This window comes from Cloeon dipterum, chromosome 4 (assembly GCF_949628265.1).
Source record: "Cloeon dipterum chromosome 4, ieCloDipt1.1, whole genome shotgun sequence".
NCBI classification, from domain to species: domain Eukaryota; kingdom Metazoa; phylum Arthropoda; class Insecta; order Ephemeroptera; family Baetidae; genus Cloeon; species Cloeon dipterum.
The window spans coordinates 28575353-28591894 of record NC_088789.1 but is presented as its reverse complement, the minus strand read 5'-3'; the positions used below and the strand labels follow the sequence as shown (position 1 = coordinate 28591894).

The window sequence follows — 16542 nt, the reverse complement described above, 5'->3', positions numbered from 1 at the left end:
GGCATTTCTTCATTCTCTTCATGACGAGATTTCGCTCGAGTCTGATTTAAATATCTAAACAAGGGTTGTGAAAATAAGACGGCGTTTTTTCCAGGGTTCACCAATTTTGCAATAAGCAAAAATGCACCACTGGTTTTTTTTGCCCAATAAAAAACCGCTGAAATGACCATCAGTTTTTGGTTTTTCCGAATTAAACCCTGAAAAGGCCACATTTCGTGCCATAAATGTTTGGAAAAAACAGTTAGTGTTAGGATTTTTTGTCTTTCTGTGAAACCAGTAGCATTTTTACTGGTTTGTAAATGTCCCTATTTTTAGTTATCCATCATGAGAATTTTTTATTTTCAATAAAAATGCATGCGTTTTAGAAAATTGCGCAAAATTACAGAAAACCCCCGCATTAATTTTTTCGGGAAATATTCTAATATTTTTAGACTGTTCTTTGATGCAAAATATACTGTTTCTGAGCCAATTTAAACTGTTTTAAACGGTTTATTAGCACAATTAACAGGGGTTTCGGCTACAATTTTGCATTTTTCAGACGTTCTTGCTTAAAAGTTATTATAAATGTCATTTTCATGACGAGCAGGAATACTCCAATAGATAGAAAAGAATTTAAAAATTCCACGATTTGAAATAGACACATTATTGAGCTAAATTATACAGTGTCATTTATCCTTTATTGGGAGGCACTCAAGTCAAAAGTTATTCCAATTGCTCCCTCAAGCAATCCTTCAGCAATTCCTATAAATAAAAAATGAAAAAAATCAAAGTCCAGAAGATTGTGAAAAAAAGATGAAAAATTCAGGATAAGCGAATATTTTAAAATGCAATATTTAACTTTTTTCGGTTAAAGTTGGGAATGCTGTTGAAGGGGTGGTAAAGGGGATGGTTGAAGGGACGTCTGAATTAGGACACACCCAGGGTTGCATTTGTTTACCACCCGTTTTTCTCCACCACTGGTTTTTAACAGTTTTTACTACTCAATTTTTACCAATTTCTTGCGCAAAAAGTGAATTTTTCACATTCTTCCCCTGGGAAAATCTAAAATTTGCGGTCGGAGTGGTCAAAATTTCATCTACTGTGCAGACTTTTCTTTTAAAATACCATTTGTTGCCTAAATTTCTGCAAAAATTTCTCTCTGACAATTTTTCTAGTTGAGATCATGAAAATTATATAAAACTGAGGTGCAGATATAACCTGCAAGAAACTCGTTAAAATGGTAAAAAACGCTTTTTAACACAGCACTGCATTTCTTTTTTGCAACCGTGGACTCTCCCTACCCACTAAAAATGATGACAAACATAATATGATTTTTATTCACCATTTGCGCGAAAAACAATTTGGTGAAATTTCTACTTGCGATGCAAATCATGCACTTCTACAGATTTTAAGTCAATTTAGACGGTTTTAAGTTTATTTTAATTAGCTTGAAATTGCATCATTCGTACTCATTGGATAATTCCGCAACGATTGGAATAAGCGCAGAAAAAAACATAATATTCAAAGCCATATCCGGATGAATTTATAAACCTGCTGATTAGCATCGGATAATATTCGGATGCGTGTGTTGTCATTGTCATCCCCGAATTCGTCTGTCTGTCGAGTCCATTAAAGGCTCAAGATTTAACCTTGATGGGCTGGTCACGAACGTTTTTAGACTGTTTCCAAGTCACACCTCTTGCTCGGTGGTGGACAGAACGAAAAAAAATCGAAATCGTAGCCGAGTGCATTTGCCGCCGGCCTGGCTGGCTGCTGACTGCATGAGAGTACTGTAAGGTACGGTGTATTGTCGAAGGAGGGGTGACCCCAACCTTGGAAAGCCTTCACCGACAGCCTCTCTCGAGTTGGTCGCGATCGGCGCACTGCAACACCACCTTCAGACCGCAACGTTTCGCCGCGCGTTCATTCACTCCGTTCTCGTCACTCCAAATTGCAGGTAATTTTATTTCAATCATATTTACCTTACATCCATTGTCTACTTTTAATATTTATTGTTTTGTGGGAGAAATAAGATGATGGAAATGGGAGAAATCGGGAAAAATATTTCATAGAGCCAACGGGAAATTCCGGCAAAAGAAAAATTTGCTCCCAAAGAACGCACAAAACGCCAAGTTGCGCTTCTTTTTCTGAATTTTAAATTTAAAAAAATTATTCGAAAGTGTCCAAATTTATTTAGAAAAATTTTTAACAGCTAGGAAAGAGGAAACGGCACGATTTAAACACGCCTCTAACCGTACATATATTATTTTAAAAATTGAACATTAAGGTCAAATCTCGTGCATGTTGAATTATGCCCTGGCGATGATTCAGCGGGCCCTGATTCAGGTCATACGTCCCTTTGGTGTGTGTGTGTGTGTGTTTGTATCTCTAAACAGGTTCGCGAGCGCAACGATCAAACAAGAAGCATCGCAAGTAGGTCTCAGGTGCGTGCTGAGGAAAAACCCAATCTTTATTTCTTTTTTTTTATATATGTATAGTACTGCCGGGATGATGATCATTTCCCACTTTCAGCGCGGACATGCACGAATTTGAAACTCATCAGCTTTCTTTGACCTTCGCTGAAACAAACTCTCGCCATTATAATGAAGCAGGTTAATTTAGGCCGATAAGAGGATTTAAAAAAAAAACAAACACGTATTTTTTATCAAATAATTTCCTACATTAATTTAAATACGAAAACCTGTTCTCCCTCGTGAAGATTAAAAACTAGCAATATTAATAGCTCATTTTTCTCTCGTTGAAACGGCAATAAACCCATTATATATGTGTAAATAGACACATCATCATTAGATCTATTTATATATCCGCGGTCGGTCTTCTCCTTTGAACCAGATCAACAGGTCGAGTTTGTGTGCGTTTTCCTGTCCCGGCCGTCGAGTGTGTCACCTAAGCCCCGCTGAACGTGCGCTCGTTCCCGTTATAAAATAATGGGCGTGCGGGCGAGCGATCTCGCTCACAATCAGCCGGCAGCAATAAGGAGAAAACGCACAGATGCACAATTTGATATATATTATACATTCATGCGCACGCGAGCGGCAGACGAAATTCAGAAGAGATGTACTCACGGGAATTAGATATGATTTATATAGTGAACTGAAAATGGGTCAGTCGAGCAACGAATTTCGCCAGTTAAACTGGGCGCTGTCAGTAATATGGGTAAAATTTCTTAATAAAGCCAAAATTTCCCTAGTTTCTTTTTCACAATTTTCATAGGCAGAAGATTCACTATCGTTTTTATCTCGATTTGATTGTGCAGTATTTAATATTAAATAAAATAGTTTGTTCCATCCTTTTGAATGAAAATAAATTAAAGACCGACTTTAACAAAGTTTCTGAGCACACCAATCGATTCTTGAGGGTCGAATTAGAGGTAAAGTGGATATTTTTCGGACCAAAACGTCCAGCGCGACGTGCGAACTTTTTTTCCCGCCAAAACAATATGAATGCGAGAACTGCGCATGCGTCAGAGCTGGCTGGATCTGATTCGTACAGGCGGTCTCTCTGCAAAGTGCTCAAACCAGCTCTCACGCATGCGCAGTTCTCGCATAAACGTGTTCATATTGTTTTGGCGGGAAAAAAGTTCGCACGTTGCGCAGGGCATTTTGGTCGAAAAAAACATCCACTTTACCTAATTCGACCCTCAGGAATCGATTGGTGCGCTCAGAAACTTCGTCAAAGACGGTCTTAAACTATTTTTCCAAGAGTCTCCTTCACGAATTTTTTTCTCCGCCTTTAATTAACCGTGTTTGAGGCGACCTAAAAGGACGTCCGGGCGGTTCTGCGTACAACGCATAAAATAAACATTTTAGCATTGTTTGTTTACGTGTTGCCCATTGGAATTTCTTCTTACACGCACACACTGATAAATATTCAAAAGCGCGTGATTTTTGGGACAGGGCATTGTTCCGCTTTCGCAATTCGCGCGTACCAGGAATATGGACAAATGCAGGATGCAAAGTCGAAGCCTTAGCATACAAATCAATTATTGCTATATATTAATTGTGTGTCAGCAGCGGGAAGAATGAGGTGCCGCCAACAATTAGTGCTGTTGACGCTGGCCGCGGTGGTGGCCGCGGTGGCCGCGCAGGTGCCGTCGCTCGGTCCTTGCCCTGAAATGAAGACAATGGACGAGTTCAACGTCAACAAGGTATAATTATTTTCGATTTGACGATTCAATTAACGCATTACTAATTCTGTTTGCTCTTTGACACGCGCTGCATAAATATAGTACCTGGGCCGCTGGTTCCAAGCAGAAAGGTACTTCTCGCTCTTCGAGTTTGCGGCCAAGTGCGTTATTTCTAACTACACCGACTCTGGCGACGGAAGGTACTTGGTCGTCAACAAGCATGTCAATGCCTTGTAAGTTTATTGGTTTAATAATTCTAAATTTAAAAATTCAGCAAAATATTATTGCTACTGATTGTGAGGCAAAAAAAATCTCGAATTTAATTGGAAAAATGGAGGAAATTGTGAATTTTACATTAATCTTTTCGCAGGAGTGGTCTTAAGTCAGTCATCCAAGGCGATTTGCACGTTATGGGTCGCCAAGACGAAAGCAAAATGACCATCAGCTTTACCTCAGTTCCTGGTGAGTTTATCTAATCAAACACTATGCCGAGAAATGAATGGAAGGCTAACGGCTTGCTGATTTCAGTGCCCATGGACTTGCCCTACTGGGTGCTGGGCACCGACTACGATAACTACGCCGTTGTCTGGTCTTGCTCCAACTTTGGACTCTTCAGCACCCGTAAGAATTTAAATTAAAAAATTCTTTCAAGAGGAATGATAGTGAATTGCACCGCCAAATCCTTTAACACACATAGATTAGGTCCTAAGGATCATGTACATTAAAAAAACCTGAAAATTTTCGAGAAAATCGGCCTGAAAGTTAGCATTCTTTTAAGTGGATAATTCTCAAAGGAATTTTCCAGTCAGTCACGATTTTCACTGAATTTCCGCATTTCCCCAAAGAAAGACTCACACTGTCAGATAGATATCAATCAGAGGATTCCAAATCATGTGAAAAAACATGGTCAAGCGCTGGAAATTCCGGAGAAAACTGGCAAAAACCATCTGATTGGTCAATAGAGGGGGCGTTTCACGCAATTTTCCGACTGTTGCGCTCTTCTAATAATTTTTCTGAGATGATTCTAGAATAAATTAACTTAATTAAGAGCATTTTAATTTTTTCCAACAAAATTTTAAAGGTTCTTTAACGGCCAGTTAAATTTTCAGACGGATTTGTACAAAAATAGTTAATTTGAGACAAATTTACCCAGTAGGAAAAAAACTCGAAATTTAATCAGCTTTCCGAATATAGGCAGTTTTTGACGCTACTATCAACTGCTGAATTTTAATGAGGCCAAACACACACCCCTTTCGAAAATTTACAATTTTTGAAAAAAATAAAAACGTAACTTTTTTGTCTTCCCGCGCTATTAAATTTTCATAACTTTTCTTATCCCGGAAGCAATTAATTTCCTTTGCTAAAAAAAGATTGCTTATATAATCAATTAAATTCGAAAAATTGGATTTTGGGGCACTTTTTATGTAATAAAAAATCCTATCATTCCACTTTAAAAGACGAAATTTGTGACAAATTCGATTGTGTTGGGACTAATGCAGACTGAATTTCAGGCAACGCTTGGATCCTGACCCGCGCGCCGAACGCTTCTTTGGAGGTGATGCAGAACGCGTACAGCGTCGTGGACCGCAACGGCATCAGCAGGGCCTACTTCATCAGGACGGACCAGAGAAACTGCGGCGAGAGTTCGCGTCACTGATCTCCCGACCCCGGCCGTCGATCCCACCTTTCTAATTTTACTAAGTTATTCGTCAATAATCTGCATATGAAGCAAGCAAGTTGACTCGACGCATTTCGTGTAAATTATTTTCCTCTCGAGTCGTTAATTGGAGCGAAAAAGAGTCTGATGCAATAAGAAATATACACCCTAGGACCTTTATTTATAATATTTATTACGTACCGAATCTCTCTCTATGCGATCATGATATTAGCAAAGATGTAAATATATATTAAATAAATAAATAAATAAATAAATACACTCGCGACATCATGATTTTATCTTCCTTTTGTTTAATTCATAATTATGCAACCGGCGCTGCTTCCAAGTTGAAACAGTTGCGGAATAGTTTATTTATTTAACCATATCCAAATTATAATTCTATATATAAATATTCTGAGGACTAATTACTTTTTTACGAAAATTTACGAAAAATAATTTAAGGTCGTGTCTAAATGAGGTTTGGAAATATTTATCCGCGCCTATAGAGCGTCTCTGCGTGACCAAAAAAGACTATTATCACCTGCGCGCTGCACAGCAGGTGGAAAAACAAGCAGAACGTTTCATAACTCTAGATAAATGGCACAAAACACAAGTTATACGCACTCCATTCTCTACCACCTCCAGGAGCGCTTCGTGTACGATGCAAAAATTTATTTTTGCAGCTGCCATTTTAGTTTCAATAGCAGAAAGTCAAATTTTGAGGCAAGGAAAATGTCCTTTGATGATCACAGCACAGCAAAATTTCAGCGTCGAAAAGGTAACCTTTTGATTCTCATAGCGTATTTTAAACAGCTCAAAATTCATGACATAAATGCAATTATAAAATTTGCGTGTTCAGTTTTCAGGGCTTTGGTACGAGCAGGTGTACACGAGGCGCTTTTCAGGGCTCAACATTCGCTGCAACGTCGAGCACTTTACGCAGGCAGGACCGAAGAACTTTTCCCTCAACAGCTTTTTCCATAGCGAAAAGTAATTTGAAAAAGTTTTTAAATTCATAATCCGAAAAAGGTCTGAATCTGAATTTCATAGAGAAAACATTACGTACCACATTCGAGGGATAGGGGAAGTGAAACAAAGTGCCAATAACTCAGGAATACTGAGAGTCACCATTCCCAAAATGAGTATGACTGTTATAGAAAATTAATTTTAACTGTCTATTATAATTAAATAAATTCACAATCCAGATGTGACGAGTGACGTTTGGATTTTGGAGACGGATTACAAGAACTTTGCCGTCCTTTGGAACTGCGTTGACATGCAGGGAGCAAATTACATGGGTCAGTATATTACGCTTTGCTCTACATTCACGCAAAAAAATCCTTATTTAATTTTACAGAAAACGTTGAGATTATAACAAGAGAGAAATATGCGAAAAATAAGGTTTTGCTGAACGCCCTGAATGTCCTGCCAAAGAAGAAAATTGCGAAGACAAACCTGAGCTACGCAGCCCAAACCAACTGTCCAAGCTACGAGAAACAGTTAGCAAAGTATTTGGTCAAATAATACATTTTTGTGGGAATTTTATCAATTAATTTCACAGATTCAATTTGACTGGAGATGCACTTGCGGATGATTGACCTGCAGGATTCAAAAGAACGGCTGGCAGACCTGAAAAATATGACACTCGAATTTTGGAAAGAATTAAGCTTGATGAGCAGCCACTTTAATGTGCATTATTTGTACCAACATTAAAGAATAAATTTCAGAAGTTTACAAATCATTAAACTAAACATGAAAATATTCTTCTTGGCAAAAATTAAAAATGAATCATTTTCGTGTAATTCCATTTTAATTCCAGGCGATTGAGACTTGCCGATTGTGGTTATTAAATTCATCATCTGAAGCAATCTGGGATTATTTAATTGAGATTGTGCATTGAATTTATTAATAACATGAATAAGAGAGCAATATTCGATCGCTGGTGGCTTTACTTGTATAGAATATCGATGAAATTTACAGTAAATGTGAAATGATCAATGACTTTATATGTTTAATCTCAATTTAATACATAAATAAATTTCTTTTCTAAATAATCCCCTCTTACAATTCGTCCTGGTAGCGGCAAAATTGCGCAACTTTCAACAATCAAACGCGAATTTCTTTGTTGCAAGAAAAGGGCTACAATCCATTCGACAATGAAAATTTGGGTATTTTGTTGAATGATGCGCAAATTTACCGCGACCAGGACGAATTGGTCCATCTTTGCAAATTAGTCTATAGCTTTGTTAATGTGTATTGATACAAGGCGACAATTAAAAATGATTTGAATTGTTGCATGCAATAATCAGTTGATCGATAAAAAACTTGCTCTGCAATTTGCAACAGTAAAAAAGGATCTTGTAGACAGTCAAAATTCAAATTTTCTTCATAATTTACAGCGTTTGATCACATTTTCTTGGCAGATTTCGACTCCTCTCGTCGAGATCTGTCCAACAGCGTATGAAATCTTTAAGGGAAACTCTTTGTCGTGAAATAAAATAGTATTTCAAGTAAGGAGACAGTCCTCAATTGTTTGAAAAAAGGCATGTTAACTTTGCAGCCACTTTTCTCAAAAATGTATGTAGTGTTTCTTAGGTTAATTTTGGCTTCAGGGATCAGTTCATGCATTGGCAACCAGGATTTTCTAGGACTTTGCAGTAGCACACCCCTCTTTAATGGAGGAAAGAAATAAAGTTAAACGTGTACGTGCGTAACAAGCCTTTGTATGCACCTTTCTTGGACGTTCTAAAAGCTTTTGCGACTCAATTGACAGTAACTCCATTTTTGGAAAATTAAATATTAAAATTAACAGAGTTGCGGCGTTAGAGGAAAATAATTTAATTTCTCAAATGCTGGATTGAATTGATATTAATTTTATTCCATTGAGTTGAACCTTTTCTGTTCTAAATTATACACATATCCTACATTCACGCATGGACACATTTTTTACTCCTGCGGGAGTGAGGACTGAAAATGCAAATTCTGTGATAGACCAATAAACCTGTATCGTTTCCTTGACTGTGACAAAAACAATTATTCAATCCTATCTCAAGCCGCCATAGCAAAATATCCGTATTGGTGAAATGCATTATTTGCACTAACTTGAAAATGAACCCGGCCGCGACCCCATCAGGAAAACAGTCCGCGCAGAGACGCAGAAGGTCTAATTAAGATCAGTGCGGTACTTTGCGATTAGCACGTTGGCGCGTTTTCGCACTGCTTTTCATGATGTGCCACGTCTCCGCGGGCGAAGGGATAAAAGGCAGACGAGGTGCGAAACGCAGGACAAACGAGACCCAACCTCTCACAGACATGCAGAATCTGACGTTCGCCTTTGTGGCCGTCGCGGCCCTTGCTTTGGCCGCCGCGGCGCCCAAGCAGGACTCCAATAACTGCCCCTCCCTCCAGCCGATGACCAACTTCAACGCCTCGGAGGTGAGTCTCAGTTCTTAATTTTGTCTTGTTGATATTCAAGGAATCATGCAGATGGTCGGAGTCTGGTACGACATTGCACACACCAACAGGAGAACCGGGTTGAAGCTCAAGTGCGACCTGATTAAATTCAGTCCGGACCTGACCGATCCCTCAAAACTCGAATTCAACAGCTTCTCCTACAGCTCCGCGTAAGTTTCATTTTTTGCTTTAGAAATGCAGGAAAAATCTACACTAGTTGTAAAAGCCCTTGGTGTTCGAAGCCGCCAACAGATGGCGCCACCGTATACTTTAGTAATAAATTTAATTTTAATTAACTTCCACTGCGATTTCAGACGCAATCCTGCTACTCTCCATTTTCCACTTAAAAAGCTTTCTTTTGATGTTTTGAAACCCAACATCGGTCCAGCCATTCGCCGTATAGTCATGAAACACTATTTTTTTAAATAAAAAAATATTTTCCAACGTCTGTACGGCGAATGATTCGACCAATTTTGGTTTCCAGATTGTCATAAAAGAAATAATTCTAGAGGCAGAATGAACAGCAACAGGATTGAGTCAGAAATAGCAGCGGAAGTGCCGTAAAATTAAATTATTTACGAAAGTATACGGTGTTGCCATCTGTTGGTGGCTTCTAACACTAATTATATAATTTTTCCCTTTAGCACCAAGAGTGTGGTTTCGGTTGCCGGCAAAATCTGCTCGCCGACCAAGAAAAACGTTCCAGACGGTACGATCGCCGTGACGATTCCAAGCCTGAGTAAGAAAAAATCTAAATTAAACAAAAAATCTCCAACACTATAGCCTTGAAAATATTTAGACATCGAAAAAGTCGAGATGAAAGTGCTTTCGACCGACTACAAGACCTTCGCTGTTCTTGCCGTCTGCCACCAACTTGGAAACGGCACTTCCTTTCGTAAGAACACACAATCAAATGATTCGATTTTTTATAATTTTTTTTTGTCTGCTCCAGCCAAAGCGTTGGTGTTGACCCGCGAGCACGAGCCGAGCACAAAGCTGAAGAACGCGGCCTTCAAGGTGCTGGACAACAACAAAATCGCGAGGCGCACCATGAGCCTGACGTCGCACAGCAAATGCCACAGCTACGACCTCTCATCCAAGACCGAGCGTAAATAATATTTAATTTTATATTAGTTTTATTAAATTCAACGGGGGCAACGCTCTGTAAACACACATACAACATGATACACGCTCTGCTGCGCGCTTTTCACACAATGACTCTAATTTGCAGAGCAAGCGAGCACTCTCGGCCACGGCACCAGCCTCGGAGGAATCGTGTCTTTGCCGAACGCGGCCCAGCAAGACGCGGCCACCACCAAGCATCCCAAGAGCCGCTGATCACTGTTTGTTTGTTTGTTTGTTCCTTACATGTCCGGCTGAAACAAATAAATTTTTACTGCGCGTCCATGAAATGTTATTGTTATTGCCTCGCGTTTCATTATGCAAATGCACGCGGCGCGCGTGCGGAGGAATTCAAATTGCAAATTGCGCCAAACACCCTTTTATCTCGATGAAAGCAATAATGAGATACTTTTAAAAATTATTGCACAAGTGTCAGCAATTAAACAGAGTGACACGAGAGCGACAAAATGACGTAATGTGTGTGTTATATAACGCACACAAGGTGGTCTCCGTGTTTTTTTTTGGTGCTCGCGCAACTATGACGGAGGAGGAATCGGCGGAAAAGAGGCACTGATAGCACCAAGGTCCTTAATACCATTCAGACCGCCGAGTCAACCACACACGCATTTTCTTGGTAAGTAAAAGTCTCGAGATTTATTATCGTTGCAATCAAAATTTCGAAATTTTATGTTAGGATTGGGAATTTCTGTTTGATAGGTATTTTAAATTTAAATTAAACGAGCATGAATTACGTAAGCTGATTTGTAAAAAGGCAGGCTGTTAAAATCAATTTTAATTTGAAGCAATGGTAAAACATTTTTTTAATTTTTATTTTTGTTCAAAATCTAGGCGAGAAAATCAGTGGATTGCATGCAATTGATTAACAAATTGCTACTGTATTTGCGTTGATTTTATAAAAAATTTTAAATAAAAAAATTATTTTACACAATTACGTGTTTGGGAATTTTGCCATTGCTCTGGGAGAAAGAAAAATTCCTAGTTTTACGAAAATAGTTCCAATTCACAAGAGAAACCATGGATATAAATTCGTTCTAAACCTTTCTTTAGAAAAACAACCCAGAAAAACATCAAATAAATGTTTAAAATTCCATATCTGATTGATTATCTTTGTGCAATCATAAATTGGCGGTTTTACTTTTACTACCTGAAATTACCAAGGATTAAATAACATCTAAAAAAGTGGTTGCTAAGTTAAGCTTCCTTTTTTTTATAATTTTGCATAACCCAAAAATAATTATTTATTGCTATACATTTTGTTGATTGCATTTTCTCATGCGTAAAATTATACGATTTATAAAGAAACTCGCGTATTTTACCTTTCTCTTCCTTACCAGAGTAAAAGTATATTTTTCAATAATAATTATACTCGTTGGTTCGTTGAATTTAAATCTTGCGAATCCATTGCAAAATGTTGGGAATTAAATCTCGAGAGCGCGTGCACTATTTAATTTTGCTGCTGCGCGCCCGGTGTTTCCCAAGTGAACCTTCACGCTGGGAGCGCGAAGTAGGCGCGTGCAATTAAATGAACTAAAGCGTGCAAGTAGTGCCAAGGATGGCCGGGCGAGCAGTTTCAATTTCGGTGGTGCAACGCGCGCCACACTGCATCCAAGCTCCGCTCCGGACGATAAAGTGCAAGAGAGAGGGTGCGGGCCGCTCCTGCTTTTCAAACGCTGACAGATTCACTCTCGATCCGCCCGCAGAACCATGAGGAGCAGCGCGCTTTTCATCCTCGTCGTGCTGGCCACCGTCGCCTCTCAGGCCAGTGGACAGCGGCTCTCCTTCGGACGCTGTCCCAAAGTCAAAATCATGCCGAATTTCCAGCCGCAATTGGTGAGTTTCTTTTCTTATAATTTCTAATAGAAAAAAATTGAAAGTCTGTCAGTGAGTGTTGACGCTTAATCGAGACGCGACTCAAAATGGAGTAATAATTATTGTATTTTTTAAGAGGATTGATACTGAAAAAGTCTGGAAACATTTATTGCCAATTTAGGATTCATTTCAAGCCAAAACTGACCTAAGCAGCAATGTAATTTTTTTAGAAAAGTGGCTGCACAGTTTGCGTGCCTTTCAAATGGCGAGGACTGTCTCCTTACTTGAAATCTGATTTTATTTCACAACAAAGAGTCTCCCTAAAAGGTTTCATACGCTGTTGGACAGATCTCGACGAGAGGAATCGAAATCTGCCAAGAAAATGTGGTCAAGCGCTTGAAATTTTAGGGAAAATTTGAACTTTTACTGTAAGGTCCTTTTTTATTGTTGGAAATTGTAGAACAAATTGTTAATCAATCAACTGTTTATTTGAATTGTTGGATGCCATATGCAATTGATCGATAAACAATTTGTTCAACAATTTGCAATAGCAAAAAAGGATTTTCCTACAGTAAAAATTCAAATTTTGCCAATTTTCTCCAAAATGTACAGTGCGTGAACATATTTTCTTGGCATATTTCGATTCCTCTCGTCGAGATCTGTCCAACGGTGTATACCACTGATTGGGGAAACTCTTGGTTTTGAAATTAAATCGGATTTCAAGTAAGAAGACAGCCATTACCATTTGAAAAGCACGGTAACTTTCCGGCCAATTTTCTCAAAAAATTACAGTGCTTCTTAGGTCAATTTAGGCTTTAACTGAATCCTAAGGGACGAGTTTATGTATTGGCAAGAAGCGTTTTCCAGGATTTTGCAGTATCATCCCTCTTTAATTCAATCTCAACTGCGTTGAAAAATTTAAAAGCGATAAATAAATAAAATCTTAAAGGGTACCAATGTAAAGTTACAATTTCTGCCGGGTTACACATCTCGCCAGTTCTTATGAGAATCCCATGTTAATGTAGGGGTGGCGAAAACTGTAACTTTTCCATTTATTGCTTTAATATAAAAATTTTGAAGTCATATTTTATAAACGAATGCTCCAATTAAAGAGTTTCCTTTTGTAAATAAATTCAATAAATAATATAATTGTTTTTTTATCTATGAACACATACCTTTTAAATAAACATTAATTTTTTTCTAGTATTTGGGAAACTGGTACGAGTACAAGAAATATTTCGCCATCTTCCAACTGGGCGGAACGTGCACGGTCGCGAATTACGTAGACAACGGCCACGGAGTCATCGGGGTCGTCAACAAACAGTACAATCCACTGTGAGTTATCTTGAGTGCATATTATACAATATTATGTACATATTTTCGGTCTGACCTTCACTCCAGCCATGATTCAGCATTTCCAAGCATTTTATCTTTGTTATACTAATTTCAAATACACGAAAAAGCATTTATCTTTCGAGAGGATTTATTTAAGATAACTAAACACCAAATTTTTACAGACTTTCTCGATACAACACAATTGTCGGCACGGCCACCCTGAAAGGCGAGCACGGCGAGGCGAAACTCGGAGTCAAATTCCCGTCTGCAGGTAATATAAGATAAGAAAATCGGAATGCGGGGTGAAAATATTTGTTCGACCGCGCAGATTCTGCCTCCCGGAAATTAATAACAAGGTTGCAGAAGGTCGGCGCGCATTGTTGTTTTTTTTCTGCTCAATTGAGCGAACCGCAAATCTAATATGGCCTGTCACTCTTGATAGCTTCTCGTGACATCATAATTTTTCCTTCCGCAGGAAACATTGAGTCTCCCTACTGGATTCTCGACACCGACTATGTCAGCTACGCCGTCATCTTCACGTGCAACGACTTCGGCCTCTTCAACTACCGTAAGATGAACACAATTATTACTCAATGGATTTATTTATGATAAATAATTATTGTATAGAATTCGCGTGGGTGCTGACGAGGGAGCCGTTCCCGTCGGACGGCACGATTCGGGCGGCCGACTACGTGTTGAAGGCGAACGGCGTCAGTTTGGAGCCCTTCAGCAAGACCAGCCACAAAAACTGCCCTTGAGAGCGCGACGCGAGCAGCGCAGCGCAGCACACTCGTTCATCATTTCGCACATCGCTCGCTGCCGCGCTCCTTCCACAATGAGACGGGCGGTGTCGGCATAAATATTATTACTCTCACAGCTGCTAAAAAATAAAAATAAAAAATAAATGTCGAGAGGCGTAGCAGCGAAATCACTTCCTTTGTTCCATTGTACTTGTCCTGTTTGCAACATCATAATTTTTGCATAAATATATCATATATTTTTAAGACCGCTGTTTAATTTTCATTCTTTTTGCTGGAAGATGGCCAAAATTATTTTAAATTGCAGTATTGTATAAAAATCTTGATTTTTGTGCAAATTTTATCTAAACAGAGATCAATGAAAATACTTATTTAAATATTTAATTTTTAAAAAGCCCAATTTCATGTTAAGGAAATATTTAATATTAATTTTGTGGATGCAGGTGTGGTATTATTATTATTAGGGCTGTGAAAATTAAACTATTTTTGCGGTTTGGTTTAAAATAGACGGTTTTAGACGTTTTTTAAGTCTTAATTTTAGCATTTTTCAGTTATATTTTTGCATTTTTCCGATGTTTTTGCCTATTTGTTATTATTAACATCATTTTCTTTACGAGCAAGAATTCAACCGGATTCTAGTTACCAGTTTCAGTCTCTGGTCTTGGGATCGGGTTTCGCAAAAACCCGCATTTTTCTGGACAAACCTACTGCATCGCAAAAATACTTTTATTGCGTTTTTTTTCGCAATTTAGCGCACGTTACGCATTGCTCTTAAATATAAATTCTTAATTCTTTCCATTTTAAAGTTTGTGGAGGTGCGTCTTTTAGTTTATAAAGGGGAATTAGATAAATTAGCAAATTCCAAAATTTGAAAATAAATCAAAAGGGAGGTTTGAAATGATCAAAAATAAAAAATCCAAACTAATTATTTAATATCAGTTTGAAATTGTGTTCGAAAGTGGTCTCATGAAAAGTCTAAACTTAGCTGTTGAATTTATTTATTTTTCAAGAAATTCCACTTTAAACTCGAAAAATGGGAATTTTTCAGATTTCGTTATTTTTGCAGCTTCAAATATCGGGTTCTAACCGTCAGAATTGCAAAAATTAGACACCGTTTGACTCGTATTGACCTTCGCTGACCAACTGAAGGGTTTAGGGGGGTCCTTAACCTCCACCCTTAAGCTGGAATACTGTTGAAGGGGTGGTTAGAGGGACGGTTGAAGGTTGGGACGTCTGAATTGGGACTCGTACTGAAAACGGTGACAAAAAAGATTATTTTTTATGCTCTTTGCACGAGCAAATTTACTTAAAAATTGAAACTGGCGAAAATTTCAACAGATTTTGAGTCAATTTAGACGGTTTTGCAGATTTAGACGATTTTAATTATGGTTTAAATGGTTAAAAATTGTGTGAAAGCTCAAAGAAAAATAGTCAATCGTGTAAACTTCACAGCCCTATTTATGATTATTATTTTCAGCACCAAATAAATTCTAGATTTTTGTTCTGATTGTGAGGAATGATGCAACGCGCACGATAGAGGTGCCTCACAGGTGGCCTAGCGAGCTGGGCGTTCGTCTCTGGTCTACTGACCCAGTGGTGGGCTCGAGGTGTGTGTGTGCTTCTGATTCTGGGTCTGTAACGGGAACCGGCTTGCGCGCAGACGAGAAGGTCCATCCGCCGAAGACGCCTCTCGCGCACACACATGCATATACGCTTTATTGTTTCTATTTTCATACACATAAAAATGCAATATGTGTGCCAATCAAGCAGCATTTATTATATATTTATTTGCAACGGTGCCGAACAAAAGTCTTTAATCCGTCTCGAGCAGTTTTATTGCAGCTCTGATTGTGAGTAAATAAAAATGTACGGTAATTAAGTGTGTGGCGATATGGCTGCGTTTTATATAAGAGAGAAAGAGATGCAATAAAAAGAATAACCAGTCGGTGGTGGTGCGGCGAGATGCGATCGATTACTCTGCTTGGCTGCTCGATTATTTAGGTTAAGAATGCCGATTGGCTCCTCATCATTAAAATTTTACGACGCCTGAATTCATTAGGCGGTGCGGCTGCTGCCGCTGCTGCTGAACTACTTTTGAATTTATAATTCATTTCACCTCTTTTTCTTTTCTTCTTGGTCGTGCCGCCGCTCGAGGCAGTGAAGAGAGAGAGAGAGATGCTGCGTGTTCCACTTGCAGCGCTGGCTATTTCCTGCTTGTCGGCCATTAAATTAGTCCTACTGACCAGCAAACCTGCTGCGAT

The 16542-nt window shown here is 38.7% G+C and overlaps 4 protein-coding genes across 6 annotated transcripts; all 4 read left to right on the top strand.

Moving 5' to 3' along the window:
- Positions 1-1777: 1777 nt before the first annotated feature.
- On the top strand, positions 1778-6062 carry LOC135943646 (apolipoprotein D-like). 2 transcript variants are annotated; one of them, XM_065490291.1, is made up of 6 exons: positions 1778-1936; positions 4014-4147; positions 4229-4359; positions 4497-4588; positions 4655-4747; positions 5638-6062. In XM_065490291.1, exons 2-6 carry the CDS (start codon positions 4022-4024, stop codon positions 5781-5783), a joined length of 588 nt encoding a protein of 195 aa, XP_065346363.1. In that variant the 5' UTR covers positions 1778-1936; positions 4014-4021; the 3' UTR covers positions 5784-6062. The 2 variants fall into 2 exon arrangements, with proteins under 2 accessions (XP_065346363.1, XP_065346364.1); XM_065490292.1 differs by having other exon boundaries at positions 1848-1936; positions 4011-4147.
- A 336-nt stretch (positions 6063-6398) lies between these two features.
- On the top strand, positions 6399-7563 carry LOC135942907 (apolipoprotein D-like). Of its 2 annotated transcripts, none has more exons than XM_065489247.1 (6): positions 6399-6561; positions 6643-6773; positions 6813-6925; positions 6989-7081; positions 7141-7291; positions 7345-7563. In XM_065489247.1, exons 1-6 carry the CDS (start codon positions 6445-6447, stop codon positions 7379-7381), a joined length of 642 nt encoding a protein of 213 aa, XP_065345319.1. In that variant the 5' UTR covers positions 6399-6444; the 3' UTR covers positions 7382-7563. The 2 variants fall into 2 exon arrangements, with proteins under 2 accessions (XP_065345319.1, XP_065345321.1); XM_065489249.1 differs by having other exon boundaries at positions 6402-6561; positions 6834-6925; positions 7345-7545.
- Positions 7564-9061: 1498 nt separating this feature from the next.
- LOC135943630 (insecticyanin-B-like) lies at positions 9062-10648 on the top strand. The gene is made up of 6 exons (XM_065490271.1): positions 9062-9218; positions 9270-9406; positions 9881-9975; positions 10036-10131; positions 10189-10344; positions 10468-10648. Exons 1-6 carry the CDS (start codon positions 9096-9098, stop codon positions 10572-10574), a joined length of 714 nt encoding a protein of 237 aa, XP_065346343.1. The 5' UTR covers positions 9062-9095; the 3' UTR covers positions 10575-10648.
- A 223-nt stretch (positions 10649-10871) lies between these two features.
- LOC135943631 (apolipoprotein D-like) lies at positions 10872-14527 on the top strand. Its single transcript, XM_065490273.1, has 6 exons — positions 10872-10992; positions 12080-12209; positions 13393-13523; positions 13706-13794; positions 13999-14091; positions 14151-14527. The coding sequence occupies exons 2-6, from the start codon at positions 12084-12086 to the stop codon at positions 14279-14281; spliced, it is 570 nt and encodes a 189-aa protein (XP_065346345.1). The 5' UTR covers positions 10872-10992; positions 12080-12083; the 3' UTR covers positions 14282-14527.
- The last annotated feature ends 2015 nt before the right edge of the window (positions 14528-16542 follow it).